The sequence below is a fragment of the Stegodyphus dumicola genome, chromosome X1 (assembly GCF_044657685.1).
Source record: "Stegodyphus dumicola isolate Sdum_Otavi_A_Nest chromosome X1, ASM4465768v1".
NCBI lineage: Eukaryota > Metazoa > Arthropoda > Arachnida > Araneae > Eresidae > Stegodyphus > Stegodyphus dumicola.
The window spans coordinates 249,196,707-249,211,485 of NC_140780.1; the positions used below are offsets into that span (position 1 = coordinate 249,196,707).

The 14,779-nt window shown below is 32.1% G+C and overlaps 1 protein-coding gene across 2 annotated transcripts in view; it reads right to left on the reverse strand.

The window, feature by feature from the left end:
• Window positions 1–14,779, reverse strand: part of Tmtc4 (Transmembrane O-mannosyltransferase targeting cadherins 4) — a 199,068-nt gene that overhangs the window by 79,903 nt on the left and 104,386 nt on the right. For both annotated transcript variants that reach the window (XM_035354750.2, XM_035354749.2), the window contains exons 13-14: window positions 4,690–4,870; window positions 1,726–1,782 (exon numbers count right to left, since the gene is read on the reverse strand). In XM_035354750.2, the coding sequence (XP_035210641.1) occupies window positions 1,726–1,782; window positions 4,690–4,870 (238 nt within the window). The remainder of the gene's footprint in view (window positions 1–1,725; window positions 1,783–4,689; window positions 4,871–14,779) is intronic.

The window sequence follows — 14,779 nt, forward strand, 5'->3', positions numbered from 1 at the left end:
TCAGTTTCCTCTGCTAACTCTACGGATATGTCAACAACCTCCATGGACATGACATAATTACAAGTGATATACATCAAACAGGTTAAAACTACATTCCATACAAAATATGTCAGCTTACATCACAGAACTAGCAATTAAATCAAAAGGTAAACTTAGGGAAAATATAAGTAATTATTAGAAGGAGTTCAGTCAAAGGCCACGTAGAGAGGCTGTGGCTAATTTTAGACTGGGTAAAGGGCACAAATGCTTAGCCAGACATCTCAGCAGAATAGGCATATTGACTAATAGCCAATGCCCTACTTGCAAAACAGACATTATGAATAAGCAGCACTTGCTCATCCGTCCAGACCCTGACCCTTAGTTACAACATAGTGGTGACGTTCTCCTGCATTATTAGATGGCCAGGGATCTAATGCCCTGAGCACAGTTGCTTCTCCTTTAATCACTAAAGATTTTAATTGTGAAATTTTTATGTCTTAGTTTTTTGGTCTTGTAAAGAGCTGTAATTAATTGTAAAGAGCTGAATTTTAGAGAGCTGTAATTTTTAAGGGTTTTTAATATTCTGGTGAAGTAATTTTGAATTTAATGTTTTGTTTTTGGCGAGTGGCCTCATGTAAAAGGATTGATTTCTGAATAAAGCAATAAGAAACAAGAACAGATTCAATACAAAATAAATGAAATGAAATAAAAAAAGAAACTGAAAAATAACTAATAAAAATAACTAACTAATAAATTTTATATCATAGCTCACTATTGAGTTTTATAAGCAATTAGCGGACTACAATATTAAATGATTACTCTGAGCTGCCTTAGCAATAGCTGTTACTCATTTAGAACCACCCAGGAGGCACGTGTCAATTAAGGATATCACGGACATGAGTAACATTGCCTCTCAGACACAAGACAGCAAACCACTTCCTCCAGAGTCACTTAAAAAGCATATTTTTGAAAAATTAATGGATACTCTTAAATCTGAAGAGGCAGCAAAATTAATAGGCAAATCCTGGGCTAACATTCAAGACACAAGAAAAAGTTTTGTCAAAAACCCCGCTAAGAGGCTATGGCAAACTTCAGGCTGCAAACAAGTCACAATGGCATGGCACATCATCTTAATAAAATTGGCATCCATCCACCTAATATATGCCAAATTTGCAATTCGGACTTCATGAATGCAGAGCATCTTCTTATATGCCCAGAACATATATAAAGAGTCTCAAAAATGTGGTGAGATAAGTAAACTATATTGGGATACCACAGCTTTCATGAACTCTTTGTAAAGACTACATCTTTTATGTTCTTTTCCTTGTTGTTTAAATCTTTAACTTTTTACTTTTGTGTCCATGTTCATTTATTCTGGTTGTTACTTTATTAATGTTTGTTCTTTTTTCTTATTTACCATTGTTCTTGTGTGATACTTGAGCTGTTTTATATGTTTGGATAGATCTTTCCAATAAAGTCACATGTAACAACAACAACATATTAAATGATTATAGCAAATAAAACTGTAATGGGATTCAATATGAAAAATTATGAACTGATATAGACAAGTCAAAGATAAATAAAATGCACATTTTCTATTCCTCCTGTTTTAACCAACTTATCAATTAGTTAGATGTCATCAAATTACTTTCAAACCTATCAGTTAACAAACCTTCTTAATCTCCATCATTTGATATCATTAAGCAATTTAAAAAAATATTTTAAAATAAATGTTTTAAAACTCACTTGTATGCAACGGATTCCAAACACAGTCAACAATATAAAAATACAGCACTGCAAACTCTGAAAAATAATAATAAATTCATAGTCTGTTGTAATAATTTACTAGTTTCAATACATTCATGCTTAACAAAAAATTATTTTCTTAAAGGTGACATTTCATTGCCAAGTATGGAATCAACTTTATAAATATCTAGCAAATCTGAAAACAAAAATACTCATTGTATTCTCAACATAAAAACTACATTCTTTTCAATCTTTATTTATGTCTTTTTTTTTTGCGACATAAAATGTCATTAGCAAAAAATAATGGGGAAATCATAATTCTTGCAATTTTATAAATTTAGCATCTGTGGAAGAAATGCTTGCTAGCGTTCTGAGAGTTTAGTTCCTTTTTAACAAAAGCAAGTTAAAAGTACATGAGAAATAAATAACAGCTTTCACAGCCTTAATTTTTATTCTACTGTGAGGATTCAAAACCTTGGACTAGATTATTTATGAAAAGCAAGCTAGAAACAGCTATCTTCCAAAGGAAAGGGATACTGTCTTGAATACCTTTCCAAATTAAAAAACCAACCTGCCTATTTAACTCTCCGAGCATTACGTGTTTAGTCCTGAAATTTCAGTTTCTCAAAATGTCATGAAGAAATGGAAATTTCTTGATTTTAATTAAAAAGACTCTCTCCCTTTTGATTAATTTTCTTCCAATATACATCCAATCTGAAATTGAATACATTAAAAGCTGGCAGAAATTTTCATTTGCAGTGAATACGAAAGCCTCATTTAAATACGGAATTTTACATCCATAATGCTGAGAGAGTTAAATATTACACACATAACCCTGCCAAAGTGCCAAGCTATTATGCTATGCTACATTATAAATTTTTTTGTAAGAGACCTAATTGGTTTATTATTTACTGATACCACAAAAAACTTATATTTTCTTTTTTGACATTCCAATCCAGCTTACATGAAATAAAAGGACAGGAACATACCTATTTGCTATACCAATGTATCGCTGCCCAGATGGGATAGTGGTAAATGCCCCTCTCTGATTGCTGTACTGAAAAGCCCAGGTTCAAACAACGGAGAAGGCATGGATGTTTGTAAATGTATAGTCTTTGCAACATGGGAGCACTCTAAATGTATGGCTAGCCAAAACTCCTCTGGTGTGGTTTGGTGGTGGGGAAGATGGCTGAGAAACCTCAAATCACCCTCAAGGGTGCTCTCTCCCAAAAATTAGGATGAAAGTAAAAGTCCACAATCTTGAGGCTCTGGCAACCATTCTTCCATGAAATATGGGCTTGACAACAAGCAAATCATAATGTATCATACTACAAATATTTAATATATACTAATATGTATTTCAGGTGTTGGTTATTCTTAACATACCGGAGTTTCCTTTGTTTATTTATAGATTTAGATTTTGTGAAATCACATAATTTTAACATTACTCAATTATACATTATGTCCACAAAAGTCTGTACATAGCCTTTATTTTCAAAATAATTTTTTACATAAATATACTTCCAATCACAAAAATTTTTAAATGAAGCAAAATTTGTTTATTATTATTATTATTATTATTAAATTTATAAAAGTTTTGTATAAAATATGAAAATTCTACTTTTTGCATGCTCAGTCCCAATCCCAGTCTATACATAGGAAAATTTTGTACTCATTCTAAAATCCATATGACAAAAGCTGATCAAGATATTTAGTATTCAAGTATCATATTTACAGGCCATATGTAAACTGAAGAGTAAAATGTTCGTATGATAAAAATAAAATATCAATTTTTTAAAAGAGTTTCCGATAATAAGATATAAAGTGATAAGCATTTCTATGCAGATTACTGTGAAAACTAATCAATATAGTTTTTGCTCCCCAAAAAAATTCAAAATGGAGATCTTATTCACATAATCGTACAAAATCTGTGTATTCGAAAACAATGGCAGGCTTTGATATTTTCTTGCAGCTAACTCCTAATTCCACTTGCATAAATTAAAATATTAAAAATTGCAGTTTAATGAGTTTTTGTATGATAACCAGATTATGATTCTACAGAAATAAAATTTCTTAATATATATAAATATCTTTAGACACTGAAAACTTCCACAATAATTGTGTGAAAATTCTTTTGGCATACCAAACATAATAAAATTATAAATTGAAGACATTAGTAAATCACAAAATATCATCATTGGAAAGCATTTAAGATGGGGGGGGGGGGGAAATGAACCTCGAATTACTCTAATTTATTTATTAACCAACCCCCCTTAATAAAAATTCAATATAACATAAAAATTCACAAATTTTGAAATTAAATAGCTTCCTTTTCTGTCATATGGGAGTAAAATTTTTTATACTTCATTTTTTACACATAGCACAAAATTTTCCTAAATATAAGTGGAGATGGTAGAATTAAAAAAATAAGGTTTCCTAATTTTTAAAACATTGATTCCTTTAAATTAAAAAATACCAAAAAAATGATTATTTACATGATTTAAAACATTTTGTAAATGGAAGTATATCCCTATGATAACAATTGTGCAAATCAAGGCCAGATAAGGATGTAAAATAATAAACATTAATAAATTAATCTGTTTTTTGTCTATTATTATCATCCCATTCTTAGTTCCAAGTTTAAATAAATGCTTTGAAGAAAAGAGAAAATGCATAAAAATAAAATGAAAGCTATAACCAGAAACAAAATAAGAAAGCATATCTTACGTACATACGTTTTACTTTTACTCTGTGACAGCTTGATTAATTTGTAATTAATGAATGCATTTGTACAACAATGTTCTCTAAAGTTAGCAACAAGACATAATCAGAAGATACGTCAAGTTTGCAGCATTAAATTTAAACAGTGACAGAAATTACAAAACAAAATTTATTATGGCCAAGAAAAGATGTCATTCACTTTAAAATAATTTCACTCAATGCAAAAATGAAGATTCTTTGTACCTGATGATAATTTCCTCCCAGCAGAGTATTCAGCTGCTTCATACCAATTACAACAAGTAGACAAAATCCTATGCTGGGAAGGTACAACACTCTCTCCGCAACAACGAAACCAACACGAAAAAATAAGTTAGAAGCAGGCAGAAAAGGCACTAAAATAAAAGCTAATGCTAAATATAATAACCTATAAAATAAAAAAAATGCATTAATATAAATTTATCGCATGTTAATAGATATAATTATCAAATGTAACAACAACTTTATGAATAAAATGGTTAGAAACATGCATTTAAAAAAGTTCTAAAATGTGTTCCAACCTATTTGTATATTTCAAATTGGTTATGATGAACTTCCTAGTATCATAACAATGTAAATTTACACATCATATTTGCTGTCAAAGTATGAAACAAGGAAATAAAAACATGAAAATGAGGCAGAGAAAAGAACTCTATTTAAAAAATATAAAAATGCAAATTCTAAAACTATTACATATTAACAATGCATGGAGTTGTAAAATGAAAAACACAAGTCTATTGCATATTTTTTCCCTATTAAGAGCTCAAGTAAATCAATATAAAAAAAGGCAAAAATAATTTAAAGCAAGTAAATTCTTAATTCTTTCCATACCAGGCACATATCCGACAGGTTGGTTAGCCAAATTTAAAAATCGCCATGATGCAAGGCAATTAAAAATTTCAGGCGATACTGAACTATTTTTCAGATGAGTTCACTGAACTCATGAATAGTGAAAATTTATCTTCAGAACAACTTTAAAACTCTGATGAAGCTGGTCTTTTTTGGCAACCCTACAAAAAGCTCCAACTGGTGTCAAAAATTCCAAAGCGAGACTAACAATTTTAGCACGCACAAATGCTGCAGGAAAGCACAAGTGTAAACGTTTCATAATCGGAAAAAATACACGACCTCGGGTATTTAAAGAAGTAAAGATATTCCCTGTTCTATATTTGCAAATAAAACAACACGGATGACACAAGTGTTAATGAATGAATAGTTTAAAAATCATTTCATACATGAAACTCAGCAGAATTCAGTTGGTTTACCTGATGATGCAAAAATTGTCTTCATTGTAGACAACTGTTTAGCTCATACTTCACTTAAAGTTTTAGTGAAAGATTATGTATCCATATTATTTTTCCCTCCAAACTATGCATCCATCATTCGGCCTATGGATATCGAAATAGTGCAAGTGCTGAAATGTAAACATAAAGTAGAATTTTTAAAATCCATTCTAAACTTCTTCAATAATGGCAAGACTATTCAAGACATTTTGAAATATTTTAGCATAAAAATCTGCTGCATGGAGCATCACAAGACCGTGAGAGTGTGCACCTCCAGATACTTTAAAAAATGCTTGGCATAATTTATGGCCAGCTACTATATTTTATGAGAGGATGATGTATATGAATTTCAAGGTTTTTGGATATCGCAAACCAAAGGTTAACTCTTACAAATAATGGATTTTGCAACAAAATGTGGAAACGGCAATAAATGAAGATGATATAACAGAAGTTTTTCCATTGTGATGACAATGCTCCAATCATCAATCAATTAATAGTGGACTATCAATTAATAACGAAATCTGTAGTTTGGTTCTAGGTCCAGAAAATACAGTGTAGTACAGAAAGTGACAAAGAGGATACTGAAAACGAAAAATTTCGATTCACATGTTAGTCAGAATACTCAACACACGAGTTACAGGACTTTAATAATGGAACTTTGTAACTGAGCAAAAATTATATCCGTCTATTAATTAAGTCTATTTATTAATTCTGTGTAATAAAAATTTAGTGCAAAAAAGCAACTTACAAGACTGAAGGAAATATTTAATAAAGTAAACAAAAAATATTAAGCCTTTTTATTGCAAATTTTGATACCCTTTAGATAATAAATGCTTCACTACTTCATATTTTTAATTTTATAATTTCTACATGCCATGTTACTAGTTTTAAACTAATGATACAATATCCGGAATAATCCCAAATCCGAAGTCATTGAAGTTCCGACGAGTCTGGATCTCGGACTTTGTACTGTATACATTTCAGAAATGCATTTTGTTAATGACAATTTTGAAACAAGGAGCCATAACAAGAAATGATCAAGCAACACACGTTAAAAAAAATTAGCTTCATAAAAATGCACTGTTTAATATTCTAGTGCACTGGTGCAAAGTGAAATCACTAGTCTTCACCAAAATGCAGCCAACCTGATAGTAATGGAAAATACATAAATAGCTATTCTGAACAGTAATCATTGACAATCCATAGGTCTCTTCAGTAATTAAAGCAATAAAATAAAAAATTTTCTAACTAGGGGACAGAAAATACTAGTACAAAATTTGTACCACAGTTGAAAAGGAAATAATTTTCCTGTTTCAGTTTTTAACCCTTGCTCAGAAAATCAGCTTTTATCCCATTTTACATAATATGTGATATGTATATGTTACCATGTGTTTATACCACATCATTTGCCAAAATTCTGCATATGCTATATTTTTCTGGAACTCAGCTTTTAAATCTGTAAATCACTGCAAGCTTTCATGTTTCATCTGTCCTTAAATAGAATGCCATATATTTTTAAGTTTTGCATACCTGTGTATACAAGTAATGCACTGCCAATTTTTTACATAAATATGAACTGCATGCATTGCTTCCAGTCATTATACTTATCTATTAATTAGTATGGAAGGCAAGCAAATACAGAACAGCCTTTTTGAGGACACTTTCTATTATTCTGAGAAATAATATGCCATCCTCTATTAAAGTACGAGGGCCATCCAGGAAGTAGATTACGTTTCCGTCTGTGTCCGCTAGGGGCGGGGCTAGCGCGGCCATCTTGGGGTCAGAGCGTTGCGCAGCTCAGTCTGCATCTAGCCGTGCTAGTGAGAGGTTCGTGCTGTGCTCCGTTCAGATACTGTGACGGTTTGAAATGTCTGCGTTAATTGAAAATCCCGCGAGCTGCGAGGTGCGCTCAGTAATAAGGTTTCTGACTGCAAAAAACTGTAAACCGATAGAAATCTATCGGCAGCTTCGTGAAGTGTATGGGGACAACATTATCACTGAAGGTGGAGTGCGTCAGTGGGTCATAAGATTTCAAAATGGCCGAACCAATGTTCACGACGAAGATCGAAGTGGGAGACCCAGCATAGTGACCGCCGAACTTCTCGAAAAAGTCGATGCTAAAGTCCGTGAAAATCGAAATTTCACAATAACGGAACTTTCTTTGAGTTTTCCACAAATTTCGCGAAGTTTGTTGCACGAAATCATCAGCGAAAAGCTTGGTTACCACAAGTTTTGTGCAAGATGGAAGGCAAGAAGAGGTAACGAAGTGGTTGAAGGCGCAGGCGGCCGAATTTTTCGACGAAGGAATTTCCAAGCTCGTACATCGCTACGATAAATGCCTTAATTTGTATGGTGACTATGTAGAAAAGTAGTATTTGAGTGTGGCTTTCATCTGTATATAATAAAATTTGTTTCCTATACTTTGTTTATTTTTTTATTCCAAAACGTAATCTACTTTCTGGATAGCCCTCGTATTAGAATACACTCTATGAAACTCTACAGGTATACAGCTGATTACTCAGAGTCTTGGTTATGTATGTGAGAAGTAAGCAGAAGTGGAATCCAATGACACATCAGAACGTTGTTGCAATGAGTATGTTACCCTGCCAGGGTTCGCACACAGAAATTAAGTACTTTTAAGGACCATTAATGAACAACAAAATTAAGGGTCTATGAGCAAATGGGAACTGAATAAATTCAATTGAAAATATTATCTATGCCTGCATTTCACTTTTGTAATACAATCCTAAAAATAAAATAGATCCCTAAGTAGTATGCATTATTACTAGACATGAATTCATTAACATAATTGTTAATAAGTTTGAGAATAAAATGAACTTTATGCAATTTATCAAGTAGCATTAAATATTTTACACTTATAATAGTTGATCATATTTGAAAGAAGATACGTGACATTTATGCTTTACTAACAGTTAGCTTTATGTTGATTTTTTTATGTCTCATTTTGTCACATACTTGGCCAGTCTAGAGGTTTAGTAAATAAGCAGATAGATTTTATGTCAAACGGCATAGGTTAAAATGAGAAATAAGATCATAATCAGCATGATTCACAACCAAAAGACTGAATGTTGTCACTGCTGCTGCTTGTCTAGAGAGAGACCTGCTGATTAGAACAAATCTAAAAGGCCTGATATAGGCACGGTTGGCAAGAGTTGAATGTTAGGCACTGTTTGATGCAGTTAATGTCGTACTTCCAGGGGTTGTAACCCAGTTAATATACTTTAAGGTTTCAATCGGCAATTAAAAGGCTATTTAAGGCAAATAAAGTTCAGATTTAACAACAGAGAAATAAAAAAGATATGATAATAACAGACGGCAGACACAATGCATTGTAGGTCAAAACGTTGTGAAGATCGAAAATCCATTATCATTGTCTCCTAAAAATACAGTAGCAATATTCGTTAATGAGGGTTTTCTTGGCTTTTTATAAGTGCAACGTGAATACTAGCCATATCCTCTTAGAAAGCTTCCTTCCTCTTGGGCAGATAAACAATCGTGCGCTTCGTCATAGTTCAAGTACATAAAATACATCTGTATTTAATACAATTATAATTCTATCTCTTTAAAGAAATCTTAAGGTAAAAACATGTAAATATCAAGTATGACTGAGAATATTTTTAAGCTATTAATATTTTAAGCAGCAAAGCTTTTAATGCACACATAAACACCTGAAAATTAGACAAAAAAAAAAAAAAAAAAAAAAAAAAAAAAAAAAAAAAAACCTGAAATTGATACAAAACTCTACTGATTACCAGAGCAATCTAACACAAATTTCTTTCCATCAGGAACTAAAAAATTCTACTCAGATAGGAAGAGTTGTATTTTTATAGCATTTATTAGTTAGATTTATGAGTACCTACTCAGTGTTTGGTTTTCACAACCTTCCATTCATCAGAATGTGATTAGATCATTAAGTGTGGGAGTGGCGAAATAATATTTTAAAGAAGACATTTTTTACAAAATGACAGTAAATCTTATAAGTAGTTATATACAAATCAAGTAATTAAAAATATGCAAAAATTCTTCTGATGAAGTGTTTCAAGGAGAATAATATTTCTGCACACAAGTAGCACATATTTAGTTCACTCATGTCGCTATGAATAGAAGATTGTCAAAGATTTTTAAATTTAAGAATAATGATAAGCTATCGAGTTCACATTTTGTAAACATATTAATTGTGGATGATACTAGACTATGGTAAATCGAGTTTATAAAATTCCATTGAAGTTTTTTACAATTTTATGTTGACATGATTTTTTGCACATATTTTCGTTTACAATACAAACTAGAACAATCTTAAAACTTTAATGCTTTTCCAGCGTAAAACATTCTTTTAAATAAAATCTGTATGAAATTTTTTAAGTAACTTCTAAATTCTGGGCAAATTATTAAAGTCAGAAAATGTTTTCGACTATTGAAGATGAGCGAATTATTAGAAGTAAAAACAAAAAAACAAAAACAAAAAAAAAACATTTTTTATTCATTGTTGAAAAATTATTTTTCAACTTAAAAATTTCATTGAAAATGTATTATTAAGACTCAACAAATAAAAAAATTTTTAAGTTTATATACTAAAATAACCTTTTATTCAAAACTCATGAAATTCTTAATAAGCCGAAAACTAAGTATAATTCATGACATATTTTATTGAGAAGAGATTAATTAAGCCTCATTACAATATTCATGTGCAATTTATCATAAAAATATAGGCACTTAAATAACGAAATAAAGCAGTGTCAGAAATATAAGCCTTTATAAATATATCCAGGGTGCCAATTTCTTTATTATTCATGATATAAATTTGTAGATGAATTTAGTACAGAATAGTATTTAATTGTTTTTTCATATTGATCTATTTAATAAATGACTGTACTCTTTTGTTATCAGAAAAGGATTAAAAAATGTATGTACGTATGCATGTAGTATATATAGATGTATGTGTTCTTGTATGCGTATATATATGCGAACATATGTATGTGTTTACACATATATGCACACAGAAACATACACATGTGTACACATGCATTCTTGAATCTCCCTCGATAGCAGAATAGTATCTAAATTACTTTTATCTTTTTAATTTATTAATAATTTTTATGAGTTATAAATAAAAAGCTTATGCAATAAAAAAAATTTCAATTTTTATTTCTCAATTATAACTCCAAAACATAAATTCTTAATTCCTTTTCTATTCAATTTCGAACTGGCAACAAATTTCTTGTTTCTTTAGAACCAGTGTAAGGCCGTTATCGTAAAACATCAAAAAGTGTTTTCCCTGTGCTATTGAGGGTCATTAATTGTCGTCAGGGTTGGAGCAATGCTTGTCCCCTTAGGCATATGGGGGTGAAAGTAAGACAAAAATCTGGGTTAGCCATTCTTGACATATCTTTTAAGTGTAACAAAAACATGGAACAGTCCATTTCCGAGGTCATATTTAAAATGACAATAATCAGGGACAAACCATTTAGAAGCCTACGTAAAAGTACGAGATATTCTCGGTCAAACCATTAAAAAGGGTTAATAATAAATGTTTAAAAATTAAGCAAAAGAGTAAGAGATTATTTCAAATTCAGAAAATTGTCTCAAATGACATTTATCCAGCGACGAGATTCAGCCAATCTGCACTGGTTTTTGGAAAACTATTTTCCAAGCTATTTTTAAGAAAATCACTGTAAAAAATAATAATATTTATTTAGGCAATTTGTTATGTTTTAATCTGTGTAGCTAACTACCATTCACATAGCAGAAAGTTCATTTAAAATTAGGCAAAAAAAGCAAACATAGCTCTGAATATAACTTTCTTACGTACAAATGCTTTCTCTTCATCAGGAGCAAAAAATATTTAAGTTTTCAAATACTTTTTTTTTTTCACCTGAAGACAAGGGGTCTATATTTTATCGCCCTCAAAATCAACAAGAAGTTTACTTAAAACCTACATCAATCTAAGACTCTTTTTTTTTTTTTGCCTTATTTTAAACTCTGCATAAGTAAGTTTCTTATTCACCTAGTGAAACAGTTGTTAGATTTTCAGAATTGCCCAAGTCCCTTTATCATCAAAGCATTTATTTAACATATTTCTAAAAAGTTAATCTAATTTACTAAACTATACTGAATGATAAAAAATATTGTTATGAAATGTCCAGGCACGGTAAAATAGCTCCCCCGCAAAGCAGGTTTAGAAAAAGGCCATAAAAAGGCAAGAGAAGGCGGGTTTGCCACATTTGGTGAGAAATCACCCATTTGGCAACATGCCATAGACGGATGAAGAACCTTCTGGAACAAATTTCTTACTGGTTTAGCCCTGAATGTTCTCGTAAACAAGCCAAAAACTATATAAACCCTGCTGGTATGCAGACAGTCAGTCAGTGTCTCGTCTAGCAAGTTGATTGCAAGTCTGTGCAGAGTCGATCGAGTTGATAGTTAGTTAGGGTCTCATCTAGCAAGTGGAACACGAGTCAGTGAGAGTCCATTGAGTTGATTGTCAGTCAGTAGGTGTCGAGTTGGCCGTGGAGTGCACCAAAAGAGTCTCTTAGTGTATCGTGAGTTAGTGCATGGCCAAGTTTTATCTTAGAGTGTGCTGAGCTCTGGGAACGACTCAACCAAGGAGTCAGGAGCTGTACTCTAGTGTATCGTCGAGTACATCGCAAGTTGTAGCATGGAGTCTCGAGAGTACACAGAGTTCTGACAATGACCGAGCAGAGTCGGGAGCTGTACTATGGTGCTTTGCAGTAAAGCTGTCTCCACCGATATAGCCTGGAGGCTGTGTCGCTGATTGTTTCAGCGTGTTTATAGTTCTTCGATGACTGTAAATGTGTTATTGGAGCTGTCTTGAGTAATACTGGCCAATAAAGTATGTTTCCATTCTTCATCAAGTGCTGTTAATCTGTTATAAACTCCAAATCTACAAACCCTTAACAAATGTGAAGAAAGAAAAAAAACGTAATAATATGACAGGTATCTTCCTAACAGCAAATCAGTTTTCCACAAGCGCGAATGACAGATAACGTAAATCAAAACATTAATTCTACAGACAAAAGTCGTTAATCCAGACTCGTTGGGACTTCGGCGATTACGGATTATAGATCATCAGTTTAATTCTGGTAAGATGGCATGCAGAAATTATAAAATTAAAAATATGAAAACGTAATTTATGAAATAAAGAACAATTATGATCTAAAGGGTATCAAAATTTACAAAAAAAAAAAAAAAAAAAAAAAAAAAAAAAAAAAAAAAAAAAGGAGGCTTGATATTTATTTGTTTACTTTATTAAACATTTCTTTCAATGTCAGTTGTTTAAGTTGCTTCGTTTTATGTGATAATACTTTCTCTTTAATTCTATAAACAGACATAATTTCTTGTTCAGTTACAAAGTTCTGCTGTTCAAGTCCTATAATTGCTGTGTCAAGAATACTAACTAATTTGTCAATCGAAATTTTTTCGTTTTCAATAACCTCTGTGTCACTTTCTTCACTATCGGAAGCAAATTATAATGATGAGGAATTTGATTTAAATCATATCAAAGACGGAGTACATCAAGATGAAATACTACATTTAGTAAGGAATTATAAGCCAAATAAAATAAAATTATCTGCCCTGAAGATAAGGATAGTGCTGACAGATTAACTTCCAATTCAATGCGCACCGCAATGTTCAACCCTCCCCCGCCACAGAGCAGCGTGAAATTGATAAACAGATTTCGGAATGTACAGAGAAACAAAGGCCTTTATCCATTTTTTGCAGCAATTCCATTTTTTGTTTGATGGACATTGAAGCATACTTTCACTTTGTAGATCCTTTGGGAGCTCCAGCATTGGAAATCCTATTTGACATAATCGAAAGTTCAAGCTTACTTTTATAAAATTCCTTTAACAGTCTGCAAAAAAATAATAAGCCGGATCCAATTCGAAGATTAAGGAACAACCCATTCTGCAACATTAACTGAAATAGATAATTAGATAATTTTAGCTTTTGCCGTCTGTTATACATTAAACACGCATGCGTAAATGTACTCTGCGCATGCGCTCACGCATATGCGCAGCTGTAAAGGTCTTATGTGCATGTATAAATGCCTATGCACATGCGTCAATGCGATGCCTGTGCAGAAAGTTTGTAGCTTTGAGGTCCGGATTATAGATCATTCCAGATTATGGGTGTCCGAATTAACGACTTTGGACTGTATATGCTTGTTTGAATGCAACAAAGAACTTTCATGGAGGACTAAGGGAAACTAGCTTGTATTTAGACTGCAGGTGGTGAAAACTATAACAATACCTGTGCAACAAGCACATCTGGCCAGGTCAATTCAGGAGGTTATTTGCTAGCTGAAACATGGCAGTGTTTATTTAAACATATATGGGTAGTAGTGGTTTGGTGAGGAAGCACACTGATCTGCAGAAATCAACAACTCCTATCAGGAAGGCATCATGAGAAAGTACTGCACATTCAGAAACACCTTTTCAGATATACTTAAAACCAAGGCATATAAAGCATCCCATAAGAACCCTTCCTATATTGTCACAGAGTTAAAAATACCTCGTAGAGAACATCTCATCGCATAACTTGGAGCCATTCTGCAATGTTCCATTTTTGATGCTCTTTCATCAGATAAATCATATTGCCTTGAAACATATAGTCAGCAGTCCTGCATGAATAGCTTTTGAAACCTTGAGGCTGCTGTACTGCACTGTATTTTATACTCGCTTTGATCTACATTCTTCTGGAAATTATACCAGCTTCAGTCAGCTATGCATATGGTGACTGTCTTTTTTTTCACTCAGTACTTGTAATTCTGCTGGTTGTATACCCTCAATACGCTAAGAGTTTCTGCCACTTCAGACAGAGAATGACCTATCAGTCTTATGTAGACCATGCATCCATGTAAATTTCTCACTACTCCAATTGCCCACTTTTTTAAATGCAATATACTTCCTTGAAGCCCAGATGATTAGCTATTTATATCTTATATTTGGTGTGGGAACATTCTACAAAGCTCT